The sequence below is a fragment of the Chiloscyllium plagiosum genome, chromosome 18, assembly GCF_004010195.1.
Source record: "Chiloscyllium plagiosum isolate BGI_BamShark_2017 chromosome 18, ASM401019v2, whole genome shotgun sequence".
Taxonomy (NCBI): Eukaryota; Metazoa; Chordata; class Chondrichthyes; order Orectolobiformes; family Hemiscylliidae; genus Chiloscyllium; species Chiloscyllium plagiosum.
The window spans coordinates 38,272,311-38,293,653 of NC_057727.1; the positions used below are offsets into that span (position 1 = coordinate 38,272,311).

At 41.9% G+C, this 21,343-nt stretch overlaps 1 protein-coding gene across 2 annotated transcripts in view; it reads left to right on the top strand.

Moving 5' to 3' along the window:
- LOC122559205 (sentan-like) overlaps positions 1 to 16,066 on the top strand; it is a 23,247-nt gene extending 7,181 nt beyond the window's left edge. For both annotated transcript variants that reach the window (XM_043708585.1, XM_043708584.1), the window contains exons 2-4: positions 7,842 to 7,882; positions 10,670 to 10,809; positions 15,546 to 16,066. In XM_043708585.1, coding sequence (XP_043564520.1) covers positions 7,867 to 7,882; positions 10,670 to 10,809; positions 15,546 to 15,704 — 315 coding nt within the window. In that variant the 5' untranslated portion in view covers positions 7,842 to 7,866 and the 3' untranslated portion in view covers positions 15,705 to 16,066. The remainder of the gene's footprint in view (positions 1 to 7,841; positions 7,883 to 10,669; positions 10,810 to 15,545) is intronic.
- Positions 16,067 to 21,343: the final 5,277 nt, after the last annotated feature.

Sequence of the window (21,343 nt, forward strand, 5' to 3'; positions counted from 1 at the left end):
CTATCAGACAGGAGTTGGGAAGTACAGACTGGGAGCAATTGTTCCACAGAAAGGGCACAGCAGGCATGTGGAGACTATTTAAGGAGCAGTTGTTGCAAGTGATGCACAAGTTTGTTCCTCTGAGACAGGTAAGAAGGGGTAAGATTAAGGAACCTTGGATGACGAGAACAGAGGAGCTTCTTGTCAAAAGGAAGAAGGCAGCTTATGTAAGGTGGAGGAAGCAAGGATCTAGCACAGCTTTACAGGATTACAGGCTTGCTAGAAAGGAGCTCAGAAATGGACTGAAGAGAGCCAGGAGGGGGCACGAGAAAGGCTTGGCAAGAAGGATTAGGGAGAACCCAAAGGCATTTTACTCATACGTGAGGAATACGAGGGCTGATCAGGAATAGCAGAGGGAACTTGTGCGTGGAGTCTGAGCAGATAGGAGAAACCCTAAATGAGTTTTTTGCTTTGGTTTTCACCAAGGAAAGGGAACTTGTTGTGAATGAAAATTTTGAGGAGCTGGGATATAGTCTTGATCAGATCAAGATTGATGAAGTTGATGTGCTGGAAGTTTTGGAAAACCTTAAAATAGATAAGTCCCCAGGGCCAAACCAGATTTATCCAAGGCTGATCCGGGACGCAAGAAAGGAGGTTGCAAGCCGCTGGCAAGGAAATTTTGCCTCCTCACTGTCCATGGGAGTCGTATCAGAGGATTGGAAGGAGGTGAATGTTGTTTCTCTTTTCAAGAAGGGGAATAGGGAAATCCCTGGCAATTACATACCAGTCAGTCTTATGTCTGTGGTCATCAAAGTTTTGGAAAGGATTCTGAGGGATGGGATTTATGACTATTTGGCAAAACATAGAGTGATTAAAGGCAGTCAGCATGGCTTTGTGAGGGGCAAGCCATGCCTCACAAATCTTATTGAGTTCTTTGAGGAGGTGTCAAGACAGGTCAACGCCAGTCGAGCAGTGGATGTGGTGTATATGGACTTCAGCAAGGCATTTGATAAGGTTCCCCACGGTAGGCTCATTCATAAAGTCAGGAATTTTGGGATACAGGGATATTTGGCTATCTGGATTCAGAATTGGTTGGCTGACAGAAGGCAGGGAGTGGTTGCAGATGAAAAGTATTCTGCCTGGAGGTCAGTGTTGAGTGGGGTCCCGCAGGGCTCTGTTCTTGGGCCTCTGCTCTTTGTAGTTTTTATAAATGACTTGGATGAGGAGGTTGAGGGATGGGTTAGTAAATTTGCAGATGACACAAAGGTTAGAGGTGTCGTTGATCGTATCAAGGGTTATTGCAGGCTGCAGTGCGACATAGACAGGATGCAGAGCTGGGATGAGAAATGGCAGATGGAGTTCAACCTGGATAAATGCGAAGTGATGCATTTTGGAAAGTCGAACTCGAATGCTGAATATAGGATTAAATACAGGATTCTTGGCAGTATGGAGGAACAGAGGGATCTGGGTGTGCAAGTACATGGATCCCTCATAGTTGCCACCCAAGTGGATAGGGTTGTTAAGAAAGCATATGTTATTTTAGCTTTCATTAACAGGGGGATCGAGTTTAAGAGCTGCGAGGTTTTGCTACAGCTCTACAAATCCCTGGTGAGACCACATTTGGAATATTGTGTCCAGTTCTGGTCGCCCTACTATAGGAAAGATACAGAGGCTTTGGAGAGGGTGCAAAGAAGGTATACCAGGATGCTGCCTGGACTGGAGGGCTTGCCTTATGAAGAAAGGTTGAATAAGCTCGGACTTTTCTCTCTGGAGAGAAGGAGGAAGAGAGGAGACCTGATCGAAGTGTACAGGATAATGAGTGGGATAGATAGTGTCAATAGCCCGAGATTTTTCCCCAGGGCAGGATTGACTGATGTGCGGAGTCATAGTTTGAAGATATTAGGAGGAAGGTATAAAGGAGATGTCAGAGCTAGGTGCTTTATGCAGAGTGTTGTGAATGCATGGAATGCGTTGCCAGCTGTGGTGGTGGAAGCAGAGTCGTTAGGGACATTTAAGCGACTGCTGGACATGCATATAAAGGAGATGTCAGAGCTAGGTGCTTTTATGCAGAGTGTTGTGAATGCATGGAATGCGTTGCCAGCTGTGGTGGTGGAAGCAGAGTCATTGGGGACATTTAAGCAACTGCTGGATATGCACATGGATAGCAGTGAGTTATGGGGTGTGTATGTTAAGTTATTATATTTTACATTAGAATTAAACCTCGGCGCAACATCGTAGGCCATAGGGCCTGTTCAGTGCTGTACCTTTCTCTGTTCTTTTTTCTCTTTTCTAATGATGAACTTCCTCCAAAGCCAATAAATGCTGTCCAGATATGCTCAAAGTCCACCTTGTCCCGAGGTCCCCAGTATCATAGGTGCTAGCCTTCTCATTATTCACACTACATAATAAAGAAATGACTAAAAGTACTGGGTACTGTAAAACTATGCGGTCTGACAACACCCCATCTGACAACACCCCATCATCCCAAATACATTGAAGCCTTGTATTTTAGAACTAGCCTCATCCTTATACAAATGTCCCCAGTGCACCTAAAATATTGCCATCTGCCCAACAATGTGAAAAGTTGCCCAGGTGTCTTTCTTGTTCACATAAATCAGAGCAAATTAATTCGAGCCAATAAACATCCCATCAGTCTACTCTTGATCATGAGTGAAGAGATGGACTGTTTTATCATAGTGCCTACAGTCAGCGCTTACTCACCAATAGCCCACTCACTGATGCTTTGTTGCATTCTATGAGGACCACTCAAGGCCCTTAATACCAAGGCAGCATTTTATTGAATATTGCATCAAAGGGCTCTAGCAAAACTGGAGTCAATAGAAATCAGGGAAAACTCTCCACTGGTTGAAGTTCTCCCTAGAAAAAAGAAAGATGGTGGTGTTTTTTGGTGGCAATTGATCACTTCCAGGACACCTCTGTAGGAGTACTTCAGGGGAATGCTGTATGTCCAATCATTTTCAGCTGCTTCATCAATGACCTTATCTCAGTCATAACGTCAGAAATAAGAAGGTTTGCTGATGATTCCACAATGTTTATTTCAATTCATGACTCTTTACATACTAAAGCTTTCCATGTCGATGTGCAACAAGCCTTAGGCAGTATTGCAGCTTGGGCTGAGTAGTGGCAAGGAACTAGCTCCACGAGTATCAGGCAATGGCCATCTTCAGCTGTAGAGAATCTGACCGTCTCCCCATGTTATTCACTGCTATTATAACTGCTGAATTCACCATATCGCCATCCCGGGGTCACAACTGACCAGAAACGTGACTGACAATCTATATAAATATTGATCACAACAGCAGGCCAGAGGCTGAGAGTGTTATGGTGTGTAACTCTCATATTGTTAAATGCATCATCTTCTAATCACTCATCTAGCAACAACCTTTATCAATCATGATCCACACTAGAAATTCATTGCATCATCTTATGCCAATTCACTTAACACTGCTGCAGCCTGAAAGTGCACACACATCCAGCTGTTTAGCCATGGGAGCTCCATCAGTCAAACACACTCACTGACACCGTTCACTATCTTTTACAGGACAAATTGCTGCACAATTAGAGGGAGCTGGAGCTAACTAAATAGCTTGTTCTGTTCCTTGGCCTGCATGCGGAAAATAGTGCTTGTCTTCTTTAAAGTGGCCATTATTAAGGCTACCGTCAAGATTAGAGTGGTGCTGGAAAAGCACAGCAGGTCAGGTAGCATCCGAGAAGCAGGAAAATCGACGTTTCGGGCAAAATCTCTTCATCAGGAAAGGTTTTTGCCTGAAACGTCCATTTTCCTGCCCCTCAGATGCTGCCAGCCTTGCTGTGCTTTTCCAACACCACTCTAATCTTGACTCTGATCTCCAGCAATTGCAGTCCTCACTTTCGCCCATTATTAAGGCTTTAGCCCGCAATATGGCCCAAACAATAAAACAAAGACAGAATCCTCCATTGCACAGCCAGGAAGGACTATCAAATTTGCCATTTCTCTTTCTCTTCCTCCATCCTCTCCCTGATTTCCGGCCATAGCGATAACCCCAGATAATCCCACTCTGACACTGGAGCTGCAAACCATCGTTGTGACTCTTTGTACTTCAGCCTTGCCCCACCTTTGGTGCATCACACTTGATCCTCATCAGCCCTGCCACCCTGGGCCTGCACTCCATCCTCAACCTACTATCTATCATCCTCACTCCTCTCTCGACCACCTTTCTGCTGTGTTTGCTACCTTCGACTCTCCCAACCTCACTCTTGATCTTCCCCCAATCACCTCTAGCATTTTTCAGCAGTTCATTAACATTGTCATCCCACTCCCTTCTTCTGTTCCCCAAGACTCTTCTTGGGATCACAATCATCGAATTCCTCCTGACCTCCCTAAACAGCAGTCTCCTTAGCACTGGTCCATAAAGATACCCCATTCAAGAGGAGCTGTTCCTACCTACTTCAAAATCACTAGGAAGATGGCCTCACCAGCTATATGCCACCTTTAATCCAATCGCGAATTTGAAGGTGTTTTTCAATTCCTGCCCACTTAACCTGCCACCCATTTGCCTTAATGTGTATTCATGGCATGCCAATGCATTAAAATTAGATTTGTAATCCTCTGGTAGTGTATTTGTAGTATCCCTACCTGTGGACTGGGAGACCTGGGTTCACGTCCCAATTGCTGAAGAGGTGTGAATTACCATCTCTCAACAGGCTGATTAGAAAAAGGTTAAAAATTAAAAATAGGTTTCTCCTGATTGCCATCAGGAACCATAATCTATCTTTAGTCTGCTGCTAATTTGTTTCCTTCCTCACTTGAATCCTCTCATGGGGAAATTGACATTATGCCTCTTGCTCAAATAAATGGCCCTGTTGCCTAATTTTCCACTCCTGGGAGGAGCATTAGATTCCACCCATTATTTTACATCACTAAATACATGGTTTATCCATGTATTTACTGTGACAACACAGCTTACATGTGTATGTGGGTTTTCCCCCAGAGTCATCAAACATGCCATCTGTGAGTAGCTCTAGATGCCCAGTAACCAGCTTTTATCACTTGGCTCAAACACAGATGGCACAGCAAGCCAGTTCACAATGTAGCCATCTTGACTGCTGTCAGGATACCAGTAATTGACCCAAATAATTCATAGTCCACACCAGCTGGGTTCTGAAGGACTGGTATTCCTTAAAACCCATCTCAGAGTTCATATGCAACACTCTCAAAGCAATATAAATGGGCTCCTGCACCCATGGGAATGCCTGCAATTCTCACAAAACTGCACTAGTAGTGCCTGATATGTTCTGGGAATGAAATATATTCAACACTGTGAATAGAAAGTTTCACTGACATCCTTCATATAATGGTGGATAGCAAATTGCAAGAAGTTGCAAATATCTTCAGCCTTGAATGAGGAGGCACATCAAAATCCATGATACCTTTACATCCACTGCCAATGCAGCCCTCCCCCTTCTGAGGTTATAGTGATGGCTGCAGCAGCTGGCAGGATTCATTGAGTACACCCTTAGTTAAGGTTAAAAATCACATAACACCAGGTTATATTCTAACAAGTTTATTTGGACGCACTAGCTTTTGGAGCACTGCTTCTTCATCAGGTGGTTGTGGAAGTTAATATCATGCTCACAGAATTTATAGCCAAAGGTGTCCAGTGTCATGGAGATGTGATACAGTAGAAAATATTCAAAATTTCATCTTTTATAATGGGATATGCTGATCTCTGTTCTTTGATATGTAAATCCCAGAACTTCTTTTAAATTACATTCTCAGGATAGCTTAGCTTTTTAAACAATAGGTGTGAAGTCTGTCTGTGTCCCATTGCTCTGTCAGACTGACAAACCCTCTGGATAGTTATACAGAGTTTTACATGGACTCATGCAGTTTTTGAACAAAATAAAATGTAATGTAGTTCTGCAAAAACAAATTCACCCCATAAATTTATATGTGTGTGCATGGAGGAGCGACAGATTGAGTGTGCATGTGAGTGTGTGAATGTGGGTGTGATTGCACGTGATAGTGTCTGTGTATATATATGATTGTGTGTGTGTAAGCTTGGTTAAGTGTGAGTGTAATGGGGTATGTGTGAGAGGGTGCATGTGTTGGTGTGAGTGCGAGGGGTGTATGTGTGTGCATATGAGAGAGACCTAGTATATGAGGGAGGGTCTGCGTGGGGGCGTGTGTGTGTCTGTGTGTGCGCACGCGCGTGCAGTGGGGTCACCTGTAGTGTGACATGAACCCAAGGTCCCGGATGAGGCCATTCCCATGGGTACCAAACTTTGCTATCAACTTCTGCTCAATGACTCTGCGTTGTTGCTTGTCCCGAAGTCCATCATGGAGGATGGTCACCTGAAGGTTCGAGGTCTTAGTGAAGACACATTTTGACTTGCTGAGGTTCAAGTAGGAGAATTGCTAACTGAACAACTTGGGCAGATATGATACACACAGACAGTTCTCTCCCCATCATCATCCTCCCTCTTCCAGCAGCCTATTGTGCTCTGTGCCTTTTGCTAAGTTTTCCAGTCATGTTCTATTCCAAGAGGAATGTTTAAACTGTTATTGCAAAACACCTTTAGCATCAACCAAATGACTCCAGCTTTAGCAACTCTAAGAAACATTACAAAATGCCAAGCTATTGTACAATCATAGCATAATATTCGTTAGACGTCAGTCAGCAATTAATCTGAAGAAGTTGCTGATCCCTTGGTGGGTGATGTTGGCAGAACGTCCCCACATGTTGATGAATATATGTATGTTTAAGAGAGACTGTTAACTCAAGTGTTCATTGAATTCCTACAGCGTGGAAGCAGGCCATTCGGCCCATCGAGTCACACTGACCCTCCAAAGAGTATTTCAGCCAGACCCATCCCCATCCCTGTAACTCTGCATTTCCCATGACTAATTGACCTAGACTGCACAGTCCTGGGCACTATGGGCAATTTAGCATGGCCAATCCACCTAACCTGCACATCTTTGGACTGTGAGAGGAAGTTTGAGCAATCCTACACAGATACAGGAAGAATATGCAAACTCCACATAGACAGTCACCCAAGGCGTTATTGAACACAGGTCGCTAGCACTGTGAGGCAGCAATGCTAACCACTTAGCGACTGTGCCACTACTTTGAAATGTTGAACTTCAAAGTATTAATGCTGGTGTCAAATCAACATTAGAAGCCGACTGGTGACGTGATCTGCCGACACTGCATACTGCCAGTAGATAATCACTGAGGTAATGGTAAAGACACCATATTCCCAGAGGACCACAGGGCTGCTCTTGCATTAGAGAGAGACAACTGCTGGTGAATTTAACCTGAGGGTCAGCACACCTCAGGCAAAGAGACATTCATAGTAACCTCAGCCAGTAAAGGAACAGAACCTGCACTGCTGGTGTCACTCTGCATTGCAAACTAATATACATATGCTAATTCCCTTCAATATAGCATCTGCCACTGCTCACACTAGAATGTACACCATTTGGACCTCTAAGGCCTCTGTACAACAAACAACAGCTGCTGCGCATTTGAATTTTGTGTATTTGAATTCCAATTCTGTGCACAAGCAAACAGATGTTATCCTCAGATGTGTGCTAGTAAATAAGGAACAGAAAATCTGGACCAGTCTTCAACTGCGAATAGAAGAGCTCAAAAGCCACATTACTTTGCAAAAGGAAAACAAGCCAGGGCTTGTCTTGTAGTTTTACATGCTTTGTTTCGAGTTGCAATCGATTAATGCTTTGGGTTTTATCATAGCCCAACATCCAGACACTTAAATTGATTATTTGGTTGAATTGTACTTTCAGCACAAGAGTTGCAAGTGGCTAGTTACTAAATCTCAAACTTCTTTTTTGTTTATAGTTCCAGAACATCGGTTAAGAAGCAAATGTCTCCTGTCAAAGGTAAGCATGTGGTTTTATACTCTGTTCATTTTATGGAAATTGGCTTTGTTCTAACCACCATAGTATTCATATTCACTTTATGTTTAACCTACTCAACAAATAATATTCTAAATCCATATCATCCATGATTAAACAGCACTAGTTGCACTAGGGCCAAATAAAGGTCGTAGATTACAATTAAAGCCATTTTATCTGTTTTCTTTGCCTTTTAGTAACTTTAATTGTTTACCTAATTAATCTATGTTCATAAAATAGAGAATATATTCTGAAATCCAACGTATCAAACTAAAAGTTATCCTTGATTGTGTTACATAAATTAATGTCTTGAGGATACTACAACGCATTCTTTTTAATTCAGAGAATGCCAGTGAAGAAATATCCTGTGATTATTCAATTGTAGAACTAAACATGGCAAATTTCAGCAACTGTACCTTCCAGCAACAAGAATATAAAACAGAAAGGGACAAGTCTACACAGTCTTTGTAGAAAAATCGCATGCGAACTAAAATAGAGGAAATATTTCTAAAAATGTACAGCCTTGAGGCATGGTTCTGATATTTTGCAACAAACAAAAACAATAATGGACAGCCTGCTGTTGGGGAATGTGTTAGTGCCTTTTTCGAGTCTATTCAATTAGGTTATAGTTTAATATGAGTCATGTAATAGCAAGGAAGTGCCCCAGTTTTGATTCAATGTGAAGAAAGCCTTTGCCATCTCTCATCTTCTCCAGTTCTGATGAAAGGTGATCACTTTGAAATATGAACTCTGCTTTTCACTACAGCTGCTGCCTGACATGTTGAGTGTTTCCACTTTTTAAATTACACATTTCCAGCAACCACGACATCTCCCTATTGTTGAAGAAATAAATAGTCACAGTAAATAGAAAGCATTTCTTAAATGTTATTGAATTTTTAAATCAATGGAGATGGAAATTCTTTGATAAGTTATACATTCTTCCTGCCGAATGTTATTCAGTCAGTGAAAAGTAAGAAGTTTTGATGATGTACACAGCACTGCAAAGCTTCCTTAAAAATGCTGTTTCTTTTTATTTTTAAAGAGTTAAGAATTTACATTGTTAACATTAAGAGTAGGTGGTATGGAGCATTGTCTCAAATCATAGTGCTTGAAAGCACTGCACAACAATAGTCATTGCACTCCTGCTTCTCTGACACTACAAAAACATAAGAAAGAAAGCATTTTGTAGTCTTTTGAATGGTCACCAACAGTTGCTTTCAACTTGTTGTTTGAAATGCATGAGATCAGTTCAACTATGTGGAGTTCTATTCAAATTTAGCATTGGGGTTCTCCAAACCCCATTCTCATAGTCAAGTATCCTTATGATTGCATGGAATGAATGGACTCTGCAGCTATTTAAGGTTCCATCTAAGTGAATAAGGCTCCCATCCCTTATCTCCCTGGTCTGATATTAAACTTAAGATTCCTGATGTTCAGATTCAAAGCCGACAGCTGTGTGTTCAATTTCTTTCCCAAGAAAGCTAACAGCAGATCCAAGAATGCAGCATAGCTGGGAAGATCTATTAACTTGATTGGAATTGCCACAGAACCTAGTGAAGGTAGTGATACAGTCACAACATATACCGAGAAACTGGAAAGATGCTAAATATATCCTGTAGGGCACTGTGTGGTAAAAATGACAGCACCTAAGATGGACAGTGACCCCATAGCATCAATCCAAAAACAAGTACTAATTTGAGTAAAGCTAAGAGTTGTAAAATACATTGGGCTGAAATTCACTTGTTTCTTGCAACAGAGTGATAAGGTCTTGAATACAGCCAGGGCTTGGAACAATCACTAAGAGCCACATAATACAATGTGTGTAACATTACACACATTGTAAGGGTGTATAAAAATCATTGTACAAGAATCCGTTTGAAAACATTTGACAAATTATTCACTATCCAAACCTTTAATACTATGGTACTCCCAGTCTATGTTTGGAAAATTAAAATCCCCTACCATTACAATTTAATTATTCTTACACATACCTGAATCTCTCTACATATTTTTCATCAATTTCCATCTGATTATTGGGGATTAATACAAATCCATCGAGGTGATCATTTCTTTGTTATTTCTAATTTCAAACCATTCACTTTCACTGAACAATTTATTGGAAATATTTTCTCTAGATGCAGCAGTAATATTTTCCTTACTCAAAAATTTCACTCACCTATGATCTTGCCTTCCATTCTATCCTTCCTATAGCATCTAAAACCTGGAACATTGGGCTGCCAGTCCTGTTGATCCCTTCGCCAAGTTTCTGTAATAGCTATTACGTCCCAATCTTTTAGTAGGATAAACTATTGGCTTCTTTCTATCTGGTTTACTCCTTTTATTATTTCCAGCACATTTATATCATTACAAGAATCATATTTACTTTCCTGCTTTTGTTTCCCATGGACTACCAACTATGAGAAGTTTACTAGAACTATTAGAAAACAAAGTTAAAAATCACACAACACCAGGTTATAGTCCAACAGGTTTAATTGGAAGCTTTCGGAGTTAGTGTGCTTCCAATTAAACCTGTTGGACTATAACCTGGTGTTGTGTGATTTTTAACTTTGTACACCCCAGTCCAACACCGGCATCTCCGAATCATTATTAGAAAACAGTTACACTTACCAAAATAGGTGATAACTTCTCAAAGTTATATAATTAAGGATTATTGCGTCATTCTCAGTAGAAACATGTTCAGTAACTTACTACAAATAATGATTTATTGAAAGACATAAACATACTAATTAGTGTCCTTTTAATTATTTGCAGTGCTCAGGAATTGCACAGAGTTGGAGAAATCTGTTGCAACAATAGTGGTAATATTTAATAATCATGCAGGTCCCGATGGAAAACTCAGTAAAGCTCAGGCAAAAGATTTACTTTTGGCCCAGTTTCAGAGTTTCATTAAGGTAAGAATTTATATGAAGATGGTTCCACTCATTATATTAGACACAAAAAAGATCTATGATCATTGGATTATCTAATTCAATAACAGCTGAAAGAGTTTACTCATAGATATGAAGATCCAGCTCAACACAGTATTCTGTTAAAATAATCATGACTTGATATTCAGATGGCATATTCAAGGAAGGAGTGAAGCTGGACAATTTGAAGAAAAACGCTCTTCTCAATTTATTCAGTTACTTTTCTGTGTAGCCCTGAGTGTAACTATGAGATTTAACTGTATGTCCACACAGGATTTACCAGAGATTAATACTTATGTTATGAGCCTGCTGTAGCATTTGGAAGCGCCATGAACAAGGTGTATATTGTCAGTGGTTCTGCCCCTCTTGGAAAACGATCCCCTTTTTTTTTGGCATCTGTGTGCAAAAATGTTCATGTTGAAAGATGTCTGGAACAGGGAGATATGCATGACACAGCGAGACAATACATTAGGATAGCCGAGTATTAGGGACCCTACAGGTCTGTATCCTGTATCTTGCATGAGTCTGTTTGTAATGCCCTTGCCCTCTAAAGGGCCTCACATCAGTTGGTCTTGTAACCCCTAACATTACAGGTCGAGATACTTACCACGCCCTCTTTAGGTGTACTCATGATCTCTTTCTGTAGCCCCCATTCCCATGGATAGGTTCCTAAGGCTTATTTCAACTGCAGCGGCCTCCCTGAATTTCCCCCATCCTTGTTTCCTCAAGTTCTCTGGCAGACTGACCATGATCCCCACCCCTCTTGAGCTATCTAACTGGATGGAAATGCCCTGAAATCTGACTGACGGCATATAGCCCAAAACACATTAACTCTACTCCTGGACTAGCCAGTTTGGAGCCACAAGACTTACCGTGACCTACTGCTTGGACTGCGGGGGCACCCACTCACTGACTGAGAACACTGTGGCTAAACCTGTGGTCTGGTATCAGAGGCTGCCCATGACTTACTGTCCCAAAACCTTTAACTGATTGGTGCCTCCATAGATCTGGGCAGAGGATTGTTTCCCTAAGTCTGAGACATGGCTGCCTTCCCAGTTCACATGCAGTGTATTGCTGCGTAAGCTCCTGGCGCAAGGTGCAGATGTGAGGTTGATGTAGCACATTGGCACACAGCAAAGTGATGTCTCACTGACTGGGACTACTGAGCAGTGAGGCCAGCTGCCTGGGTGTCTGGCTATGCTAATAGGCAGTGCAAGGCAAGGCACAGATACGGTGACATTCCAGGTTACCACAAAGTGAGTCACCACTAAGGGAAGTGGCGAGCTGGCCTGAGATGCAGTCTGGTCCAATCCATGAGCTGAATGTCTGTCTCAGTGCACAAAGTGTCCCTGCAGCAGCTGTTCAATGCAAGTTACAGTACACCTGGAATAAGCACCTCACTTCCAAAGCATGTTTTAAGTGGATCACAGAAGTTCCCTGAGGACCCGGAAGGGTTTGAAATTATTGTATGCAGGTATCCATGGACAAGGGGATGTGCAGTTGGTGCCTTTGGGTCATTTGAGGCTGTTTTTGGCAGCAGCAAGTTAAAGTCACCAGGTACCTGCTCAGACTGCCATGTCCAAATTCTCAGTCTCTAGTGTGATCACAGTGGGTTTTAGGATAGGAAGATGCCTAATAATGAAATGAAATGTGCAGTCAATAAGGTCAAAACAAGAAATAGGGCGACATGGTGGCTCAGTGGCTAGCACTGCTGCCTCACAGTGCCAAGGACATGAGATTGGTTCCAACTTCAGTTGACTGTATAGAGTTTGCACATTGTCCCTGCTACTGTGTGGTGCCCTGGTTTCCTCTCACAGTCCAAAGATGTGCAGGTTAGGTGGACTGGCTGTGGTAAATTGCCCATAGATTTCAGGGATGCGCAGGCTAGGTGGATTAGCAATGGGGAATCCAGGGTTACAGGGATGAGTAGTTCTGAGTGGGATACTCTTTAGAGGGTCAGTATAGGCTTGCTAGGCTGGATGGCCTGCTTTCACACTGCAGGGATTCTAAATAATCTTCCTCAATAGGCACCTCATCACTCCCTTATGAGAATCTCACTATTACATTTGGAACTTAGTTAAAAGATGCCACAGTTTACTCTTGGCATTGAGATAAGCCTCATTGGACTTTTCATGCAATGCTGCCATAATTTTCCCTCTCGCCTGTGTCATTCAGGCTATAAGGTTCTGCCTATCATGTTGCTTTATATGTATAAGATCACTAAATAACTCAAAAGTATTATAGTCACAAAGTGAATGGTTCCTGAATGGAATAACAAATAAATCATACAAACATTAAGAGCTTCCCTTTTAATATGTAAAAACTGTAACTGAAGATTATATTCTATCAGTAATTCTACTGTCATATTTCATACATCGACATTTTCTGTAAGATACATGTACTTATATCTGAGGTCTTTGCATATATCTGATTTGAATCTCTATTAAAATAAAATGGATCTTAAACTATTTTGACATCTAGAATATTAAAGCTTCATGTTTAAAAACTGAATATATTTGTTTTAGAAGCTGCAAGTTAGAATGAGTTACTCCGATACTGAGGTTCACTTCATCTATGTAGTTTTATCCTCAGTTTCGGACATAGTCTCAGCTTGCAATGAGCTCAAGTCTCAGTGTCTTCTAAAATGCTGAATGTCATTCTAATTATTGTTAGGTGTCACTTCGAAACAAAGTGCAACAATTAGTGTAGTTCTAGTCTACAATTATGTTGGGAACAACTATTGCCCACATTCGCAATTTATTCAAAAGCTCTTCAAAGCAATTAAAGGATTCAAAATCAAGAATGAATCCAATTATAATTTTTTCAAGCATTTTGTTAAAACCTCAGGGGAAATCAGATTATTATCCATATCACTGGTGGTACAGTTAATTGCATTTATTTTGCAGCCACATAATTGAAAACAATTCAAACAAGAAATAATTGATTGGTCTCTTTAAAATTCAAAAAAATCATGGTCATGATGTAATTCTTCCAAACATTAAAGTTAATATTGTGAAGTTTTGTTTTCAATAATCCAAAATGCCTGCCTCCATTCTTCTTTAGAACATCAAGCAAAATAATGATATTTGCTGGCTCCTGCAATCCCAGCTTCAACACCCAATTCAATACAAACTTACAATGCAACCACAATTTTTCAAATGCACAAAAGCCAGGAATCTGTATGTAAGAAAAATATTTCCGACCTTGAAGAACAAGAATAAATTTGAAAGGTTTTCTTCTTACAGATGTGTCCAATAACAATATTAAACAATATTAAACATAATTAAGTTGTGTAGAAATACCAAAAAGTAATTAAAGCTTAAATTAAACTGTACAATTATGTTTCACGAACTTGTCTTCAGATCGCTATGTTCCAAAGCTGATTGAAATAGGCTGGCATATTCATGAGCATAGACTTTTATCAAAGTAAATGCAGAGTAGTCGACGGGACAATTCAGTGCTTTAATGCATAGAACAGAGACTTTCAGCACAGGATATTACTTGCTTAGTGAGGAAGTAGTGTGATTGTTCATCCAGCATCTAATATTCTGACACTATTGCATATTGTTTTTGTACAACACTACTACAAAATTGTACACTGTAACTATGAAATGGCCCTGACAATCACAAGTTGAAATGCCTTTACATGGATTACATAACATTTTCACTGAGGCCCTTAAGATGTTGTGAAACTTGAAAGGGTTCAGAAAAGATTTACAAGGATGTTGCCAGGGTTGGAGGATCTGAGCTACAGGGAGAGGCTGAACAGGTAGGGGCTGTTTTCACTGGAGCGTCGGAGGCTGAGGGGTGACCTTATAGAGATTTACAAAATTATGAGGGGCATGGATAGGATAAATAGACAAAGTCTTTTTCCTGAAGATATAAAAGAGACCTAAGGGGCAACTTTTTCACGCAGAAGGTGGTACGTGTATGGAATGCTGGTCCAATTGCAACATTTAAGAGGCATTTGGATGGGTATATGAACAGGAAGGGTTTGGAGGGATATGGGCCAGGTGCTGGCGGGTGGGGCTCGATTGGGTTGAGATATCTGGTCGGCATGGACAGGTTGGACCAGAGGGTCTGTTACCATGCTGTACATCTCTATGATTCTAAGTAAATGAAAAGTAATACAATTCTTATGGTATGTTATAAATTGCATCGAAAAAAGGTTTTTAAAAGTGTGATGACAACAGCTGGGCAACAAATTCAAATAAAGCGAAGTTATTTTTAATTATAACTCTTACTTTCCTCAAAAGTGTTTACCAATTCTGTGCTAACATGTATTTTGTTGCTACTTTGTGGAGAAATCTTCAGCAGTATTTTTAGATTTCCAGCATCTGCAATATTTTGCAATTGACATTGTTCTATTTCTGTTCAACCTTAAAATCTAAGTAAGGGGTTAGCCATTGACCACTTCCAATGTTCTGCATAATACAGATGACATCACAGCCCATTCTGCTAACATTTGCCATGCCAAGAGACGGACATTCATAATTTGATCTGAATCTGATAGTAGGATACCGTTTGGAGGTGAAATGGTAACCAAATGAAAGAAGGAAAAGTCTTCTTGTTTACTAGACCAAGAGTGATATTTGTAGGAACAGCAACTGCATATCCTTCTGAAATGCAAAATGCAACATTCTGTGAAATGAAGCATTTAAAAAGTCGCATTGCAAAAAAGTCCACATATTTATAAATTATCTGATTCTATTCTTTTCCAGGGACAAGAGCTGAAGCCAAAATACAAAGAAATTATTTCTGACCTTGATGAAGATAAGGACAAAAAAATAGACTTTGAAGATTTTATGATAATATTGACAAGCCTGACAATAATGTCAAATATTATGCATGAGCTACAATGTCTGACAATGAAAAAATAATAACACATTAGTTTAAACAATTCACTTGTAATTCACGATGATATTTTATTACACATGCAAAAAATGGATGTTTGGTAGCTGTGTAGTGCAGAACCATCCTCAGAATTATAAAGTTTGATGATGATGATAAATGTAACATAAATGTAAGATTATTTAATATGTTGTCGGCTGCTGATTTTTAAAAATTAAAATATACAATTGGATATGTCAAAATATGCATCGTTGGGAGAATTCACAAGATTACCAACTTAAGGGGAAACCAGCAATTATATTGGAGAAGGGGACAATGGTGATTTGTTTGTACAGTGATTGATAGAGGCTTTGACCTGGAAAATGTACCAGTTAATGATGACTTAACTACAAAGCTTTGTTCAAATTTAAAACCAAGCAATTTAGATTGTTTGGTCAAGGCATTGCCCTGGGAAATAAACTAACAAATGGCCATCTCCTATTTTGTTGCATTGAAACAGAGTTTCTTTTCCAAAAGTATTTTTTTTCATAAATTATGCGTAAGTACGATAAGTCCAAAAACAGTTCAGTGTAGACTTTGCAAATAATAGTGGAATTTTGACATTCCTCATTAGAGCATTTTCTAAACTATTTACATTCCCATTAAGATAACAAAGGTATCTTAAAACTTGACAGACCCTTGTCATTCTTTACCAGGAAGACTTTCAACTGTGTTCTGCCCCACTTGGCAACAGCTGCCCCACCCTTTAAAAATCCATCAGCCTGTAGTCCTGGACCTTGGAATGTGCTACTCTGCAACACTCAGTGGAGAGCAACTCCTTGTTCTGGAAGACCAACAAGTTTTGGGCAGACCAAAGTGCATCTTTTACAGAGTTGATGGTCCTCCAGGGGCAGTTGATGTTTGACCCAGTGTGCATCTTGGGGAACATCTGTAGAGCACAGAATCCTGTGTCACGGGACTGCTCAGGGTGAATCTCAACAAAAACCATGCATTGCACTCCAGACCTTCTTTGCAAAGGCATATTCCTGTCAGAGATGTGTGACAGCTTCTTCACCAGTGCAGCCACTTCGAGGACAGTGTGTGATGGCACATGGAGACCAGATGTGCATGAAGGATCTGACAGGCAGTGCCCTCCTCCTAACCAGCCAAGCTGCTTTGGTGCCCATTGGAAAGTTCTGGTAATGAGGCATTCTGCCAAATGACTTTGATAGTCTGCTCAGGGAGCCACCTGACAGGATCCACCCTTTCTTTTTCCACAGGGTCTCGAGATGCTACGTGCTGACCACTTCCTCATGGAATTGTGGTCAAAGGTGTTTTGCTTTACAAATATTACTTTCCCACTAGGGACAGATGATACGGAGTGATCCAATTACTTGGAGTGTATTGCAGTAACAAGGCCAGACCCATCCTTCATAACACTGGAGACAGATAGAACCTCAGGACGTAACGGCACTAGGTGTTTGCATACTGGGGGTCTACACACAGAGCTTGATGCAGCCATACACAAAGGTGGCCAACTGAATGAGGGTGGCATTGAGTATGTCCAGAGTATTGTACATGGTGTCTCTGTAGACATGGAACATCTTTGACATCCAGATGATGTGGAAGCTGGCTCAGTTGCCTATAATAGTGCAGGGAATAGGCCAGACCTGTGCTACGTACAGCACTGAGAGAACCTCACATCCAATGACCAATGTTTTTACCTGCAATGCCCAGTTTCTGCCTCACATCGGTGACATGCTTTTCAAAAGGTTGTCACATGCCCCAGCTCCTCCAAACCATATTCCCAGGACATCCAGGTAATCTGCCCCGACAGAGAAGGGAATAAAGGATTGGTTGGCCAAGTTCCTAAGAACATAGTCTCAATTTTGCCTTGATTTACCTTAGCACCTGAGGCCAGTTCAAACAGGTTGCAGATGCTCATAAGTCTGCACACCCACAGCAGATCCAAGCAGAAAATGGTGATGTCATCCAGGGAGGCGCTGACCTGCAGGCCTCTGCTGTCTGGAATGTTCAGCCTTTTCGAGCTGACACCCTTCCTGTTGGACTCAGCAAAGGGTTCTATACAATACACAAACAAGGTAGCAGAGAATTGGCAGCTTTGCCTGACTCCACATCTGATCGGGATGCTTTCCCACCTATTGAACATAGAACATAGAACGTTACAGCAAGTACAGGCCCTTCGGCCTTCGATGTTGCATCGACTTGTGAAATTAATCTGATGTCCATCTAATCTATACCATTTCATTATTATCCATATGTGTGTCCAATGCCCCTTTAAAGGTCCTTAATGTCAGTGAGTCTACTACTGCTGCAGGCAGGCCGTTCCACGCCCCTACTACTCTGAGTAAAGAAGCTATCCCTAATATCTGTCCTAAATCTATCACCCCTCAATTTAAAACTATGCCCCCTCATGTTAGCCTTCATCATCCAAGGAAAAAGGCTTTCACTGTCCACCCTATTTAATCCTCTGATTATCTTATATGTCTCAATTAAGTCAGCTCTCAACCTTCTTCTCTCCAATGAAAACAGCCTGAGTTCCCTCAGATTTTCCTTGTAAGACCTTCCTTTCATACCAGGCAACATCCTAGTATATCTCCTCTGAATCCTTTCCAAAGCTTCCACAATTTTCCTATAATGCAGTGACCAGAACTGTAAGCAATACTCCAGGTGTGGCCTTACCAGTGTCTTATACAGCTGAAGCATGATCTCGTGGCTTTGAAACTCAGTTCCTCGACCAATAAATGCCAACACACCATATGCCTTCTTAACAACCCTATCAACTTGGGTGGTAACTTTCAGGGATTTATGCACCTGGACACTAAGACCTCTCTGTTCTTCAACACTGCCAAGAATTTTACCATTAGCCTAGTACTCTACATTCCTGTTATTTCTTCCAAAGTGAACTACTTCACACGTTTCTGCATTAAACTCTATTTGCCACTTCTCAGCCCAGCTCTGCATCTTACCTATGTCCCTCTGTAGCCCACAACATCCTCCAGCACTATCTACAATTCTGACTACCTTAGTGTCGTCCATAAATTTACTAACCCAGCCTTCTACGCCCACATCCAGATCATTTACAAAAATGACAAACAGCAGTGGCCCCAAAATAGATCATTGCAGCACACCACTGGTAACTGAGCTCCAGGATGAACATTTCCCATCAACCACCACCCTCTGTCATGTTTCAGCTAACCAATTTCTGATCCAAACCGCTAAATTACTTTCAATCCTGAAACTCTGTAGTTTGTGTAATAGCCTAACATGTGGAACCTTATCAATGTCTTATTGAAGTCCATATACACCACATCAACTGCTTTACCCACATCCACCTATTCCCAGAGAATCCGAGGATAAATCCTATCCACCCCGGGGTCTTATCTATTTTTAATCTTCATTGACGGAGACAACTCACAATGTTGGTGTAGAGCAGTCGGACCCCCTGCCCAAAACCCACGTTAGTGAACATATCCCTCATGTCAGTGTGCGATATCCTGATAAAGGCCTTCTCCTGGTCCCGGCTGATGAGGCATGTGTCCACCTTTCAGTCCTGTATGTAGGCTGTCATATCCACCTGGAGTGTGTGCCTCTTCGAGATTGTCCTGCCTGGTTTGGTCAGGATGAATCACTGATCCCAGAGCATACCTGACGCTGGTGGTGATGACCTTAGACAGGATTTTGTAAGGCTGGCTACCAATTTCTAATTTCTTCTGTCTCCCCCTTTCTACTTGTAGATGAGGGTGATGATACATTGCCTTGGATTCACATATGCTACCTCCCAGAAGCAAAATGTCAGAAACCTCCAGCAGATCCTGGCCAATAAATTCCCAAAGAGTTGGCTACAACTTGGCCAGTAAGTCATTGTTTCTGGGAGTTTTATTCTTTTCTAAGGATTCAAGGGCTTTAGTCAGCTCGTGCAGAGATAATGACTGGTCCGTCCTCTCCTGTGCGCTGTTGTCTAAGACCTCCATGATTGAGGGACAACTGGGAAGCTGCACTGTCTGTGGGCTTGGGTCATACGGACTGGTGTAAAGAAATTTGCTGATCCTCAGTATGTCAGACTGAGATGATGTTACCAAACTATCTTCTTCCTTCAGGCTGCCCAGCACAGTGCACCTTCTGCAAAAAGAAACGTAAGCACGTCTCATCCTGCTCCATGGTCTGGATCCTGGACCAGAAGATTATCTTGGAGGCCTCTAAGGCAAGGAACGAGGTTTGCTGGCTCTTCATCTCCTGGAGATCCTCTGTGACATCAACCCCCATCATCTGCAATAGGTTCTGGAGGCATTTCTTGAGTTTGGAAAGTTTTGCCCCTCTCTCTTTCACCTTCTGAACACCTTTGAGGATGAAGAACATCTTGATGTTCCCGTTGAAACATTTCCCCCCAGTCTGCTCAAAACTCAAAGAGGGGTTTCATGCTTCTCCAACCTATGTAATCCCATTTGAGTTCCTCAATCTGCTCTGGGATCAAGAGTTTCACATTCAGCTTCCATGTTCCCTTGTCTTCCTGCTGTAGATGACAGTCAGCCAGTAGGGGGCAGTGGTCAGAGAATAACACCAGCTGACATCAGTGCATCTGACCGAGAACATGTGAGACACCAGCAGAAAATCAAAGTTTGTGAGAAGATTTGTAGCTCGGGTGCTCGTTGCTGTGGTTCTGTTCGCCGAGCTGGAAGTTTTTGTTGCAAACGTTTCGTCCCCTGTCTAGGTGACATCCTCAGTGCTTGGGAGCCTCCTGTGAAGCGCTTCTGTGGTGTTTCCTCCGGCATTTATAATGGCCTGTCCCTGCCGCTTCTGGTTGTCAGTTTCAGCATTCCGCTGTAGTGGCCGGTATATTGGGTCCAGGTCGATGTGTTTGTTGATGGAGTTTGTGGATGAGTGCCATGCTTCTAGGAATTCCCTGGCTGTTCTTTGTTTGGCTTGCCCTATAATGGTAGTGTTGTCCCAATCGAATTCATGTTGCTTGTCGTCTGCGTGTGTGGCTACTAGGGATAGCTGGTCGTGTCGTTTCGTGGCTAGTTGATGTTCGTGGATGCGGATCATTAGCTGTCTTCCTGTTTGTCCTATAAACACACACAGACGACAAGCAACATGAATTCGATTGGGACAACACTACCATTATAGGGCAAGCCAAACAAAGAACAGCCAGGGAATTCCTAGAAGCATGGCATTCATCCACAAACTCCATCAACAAACACATCGACCTGGACCCAATATACCAGAATCGCTTCACAGGAGGTTCCCAAGCACTGAGGATGTCACCTAGACAGGGGACGAAACGTTTGCAACAAAAACTTCCAGCTCGGCGAACAGAACCACAGCACCAACAGAAAATCTCTCCCTGACTGGACAGATCCGTAAGGCTGCGACCTGGTGTATCGACACCGCACCCCGTCTGCAGGGATGCTGAAGACATTGTGCAGATTGGCATCTTTAAACATTTCTTACATGAATCTACACACGGCAATCACTTTGCTGTCAGCTCTTCCTGATCATCCCTCTGCATCGATGATGCAGTTGAAGTCTCCGGCCAGAATGACCAGCCTGGATGTCACCAACAGCACTGGAAGTGACTGCAGGATAACCAGCCACTCACTCTTCATTACCAGGGCATACATGTTAATTAAGTCTCAGGGGAAAATTTCTGTCCTTTATGTCTATTACG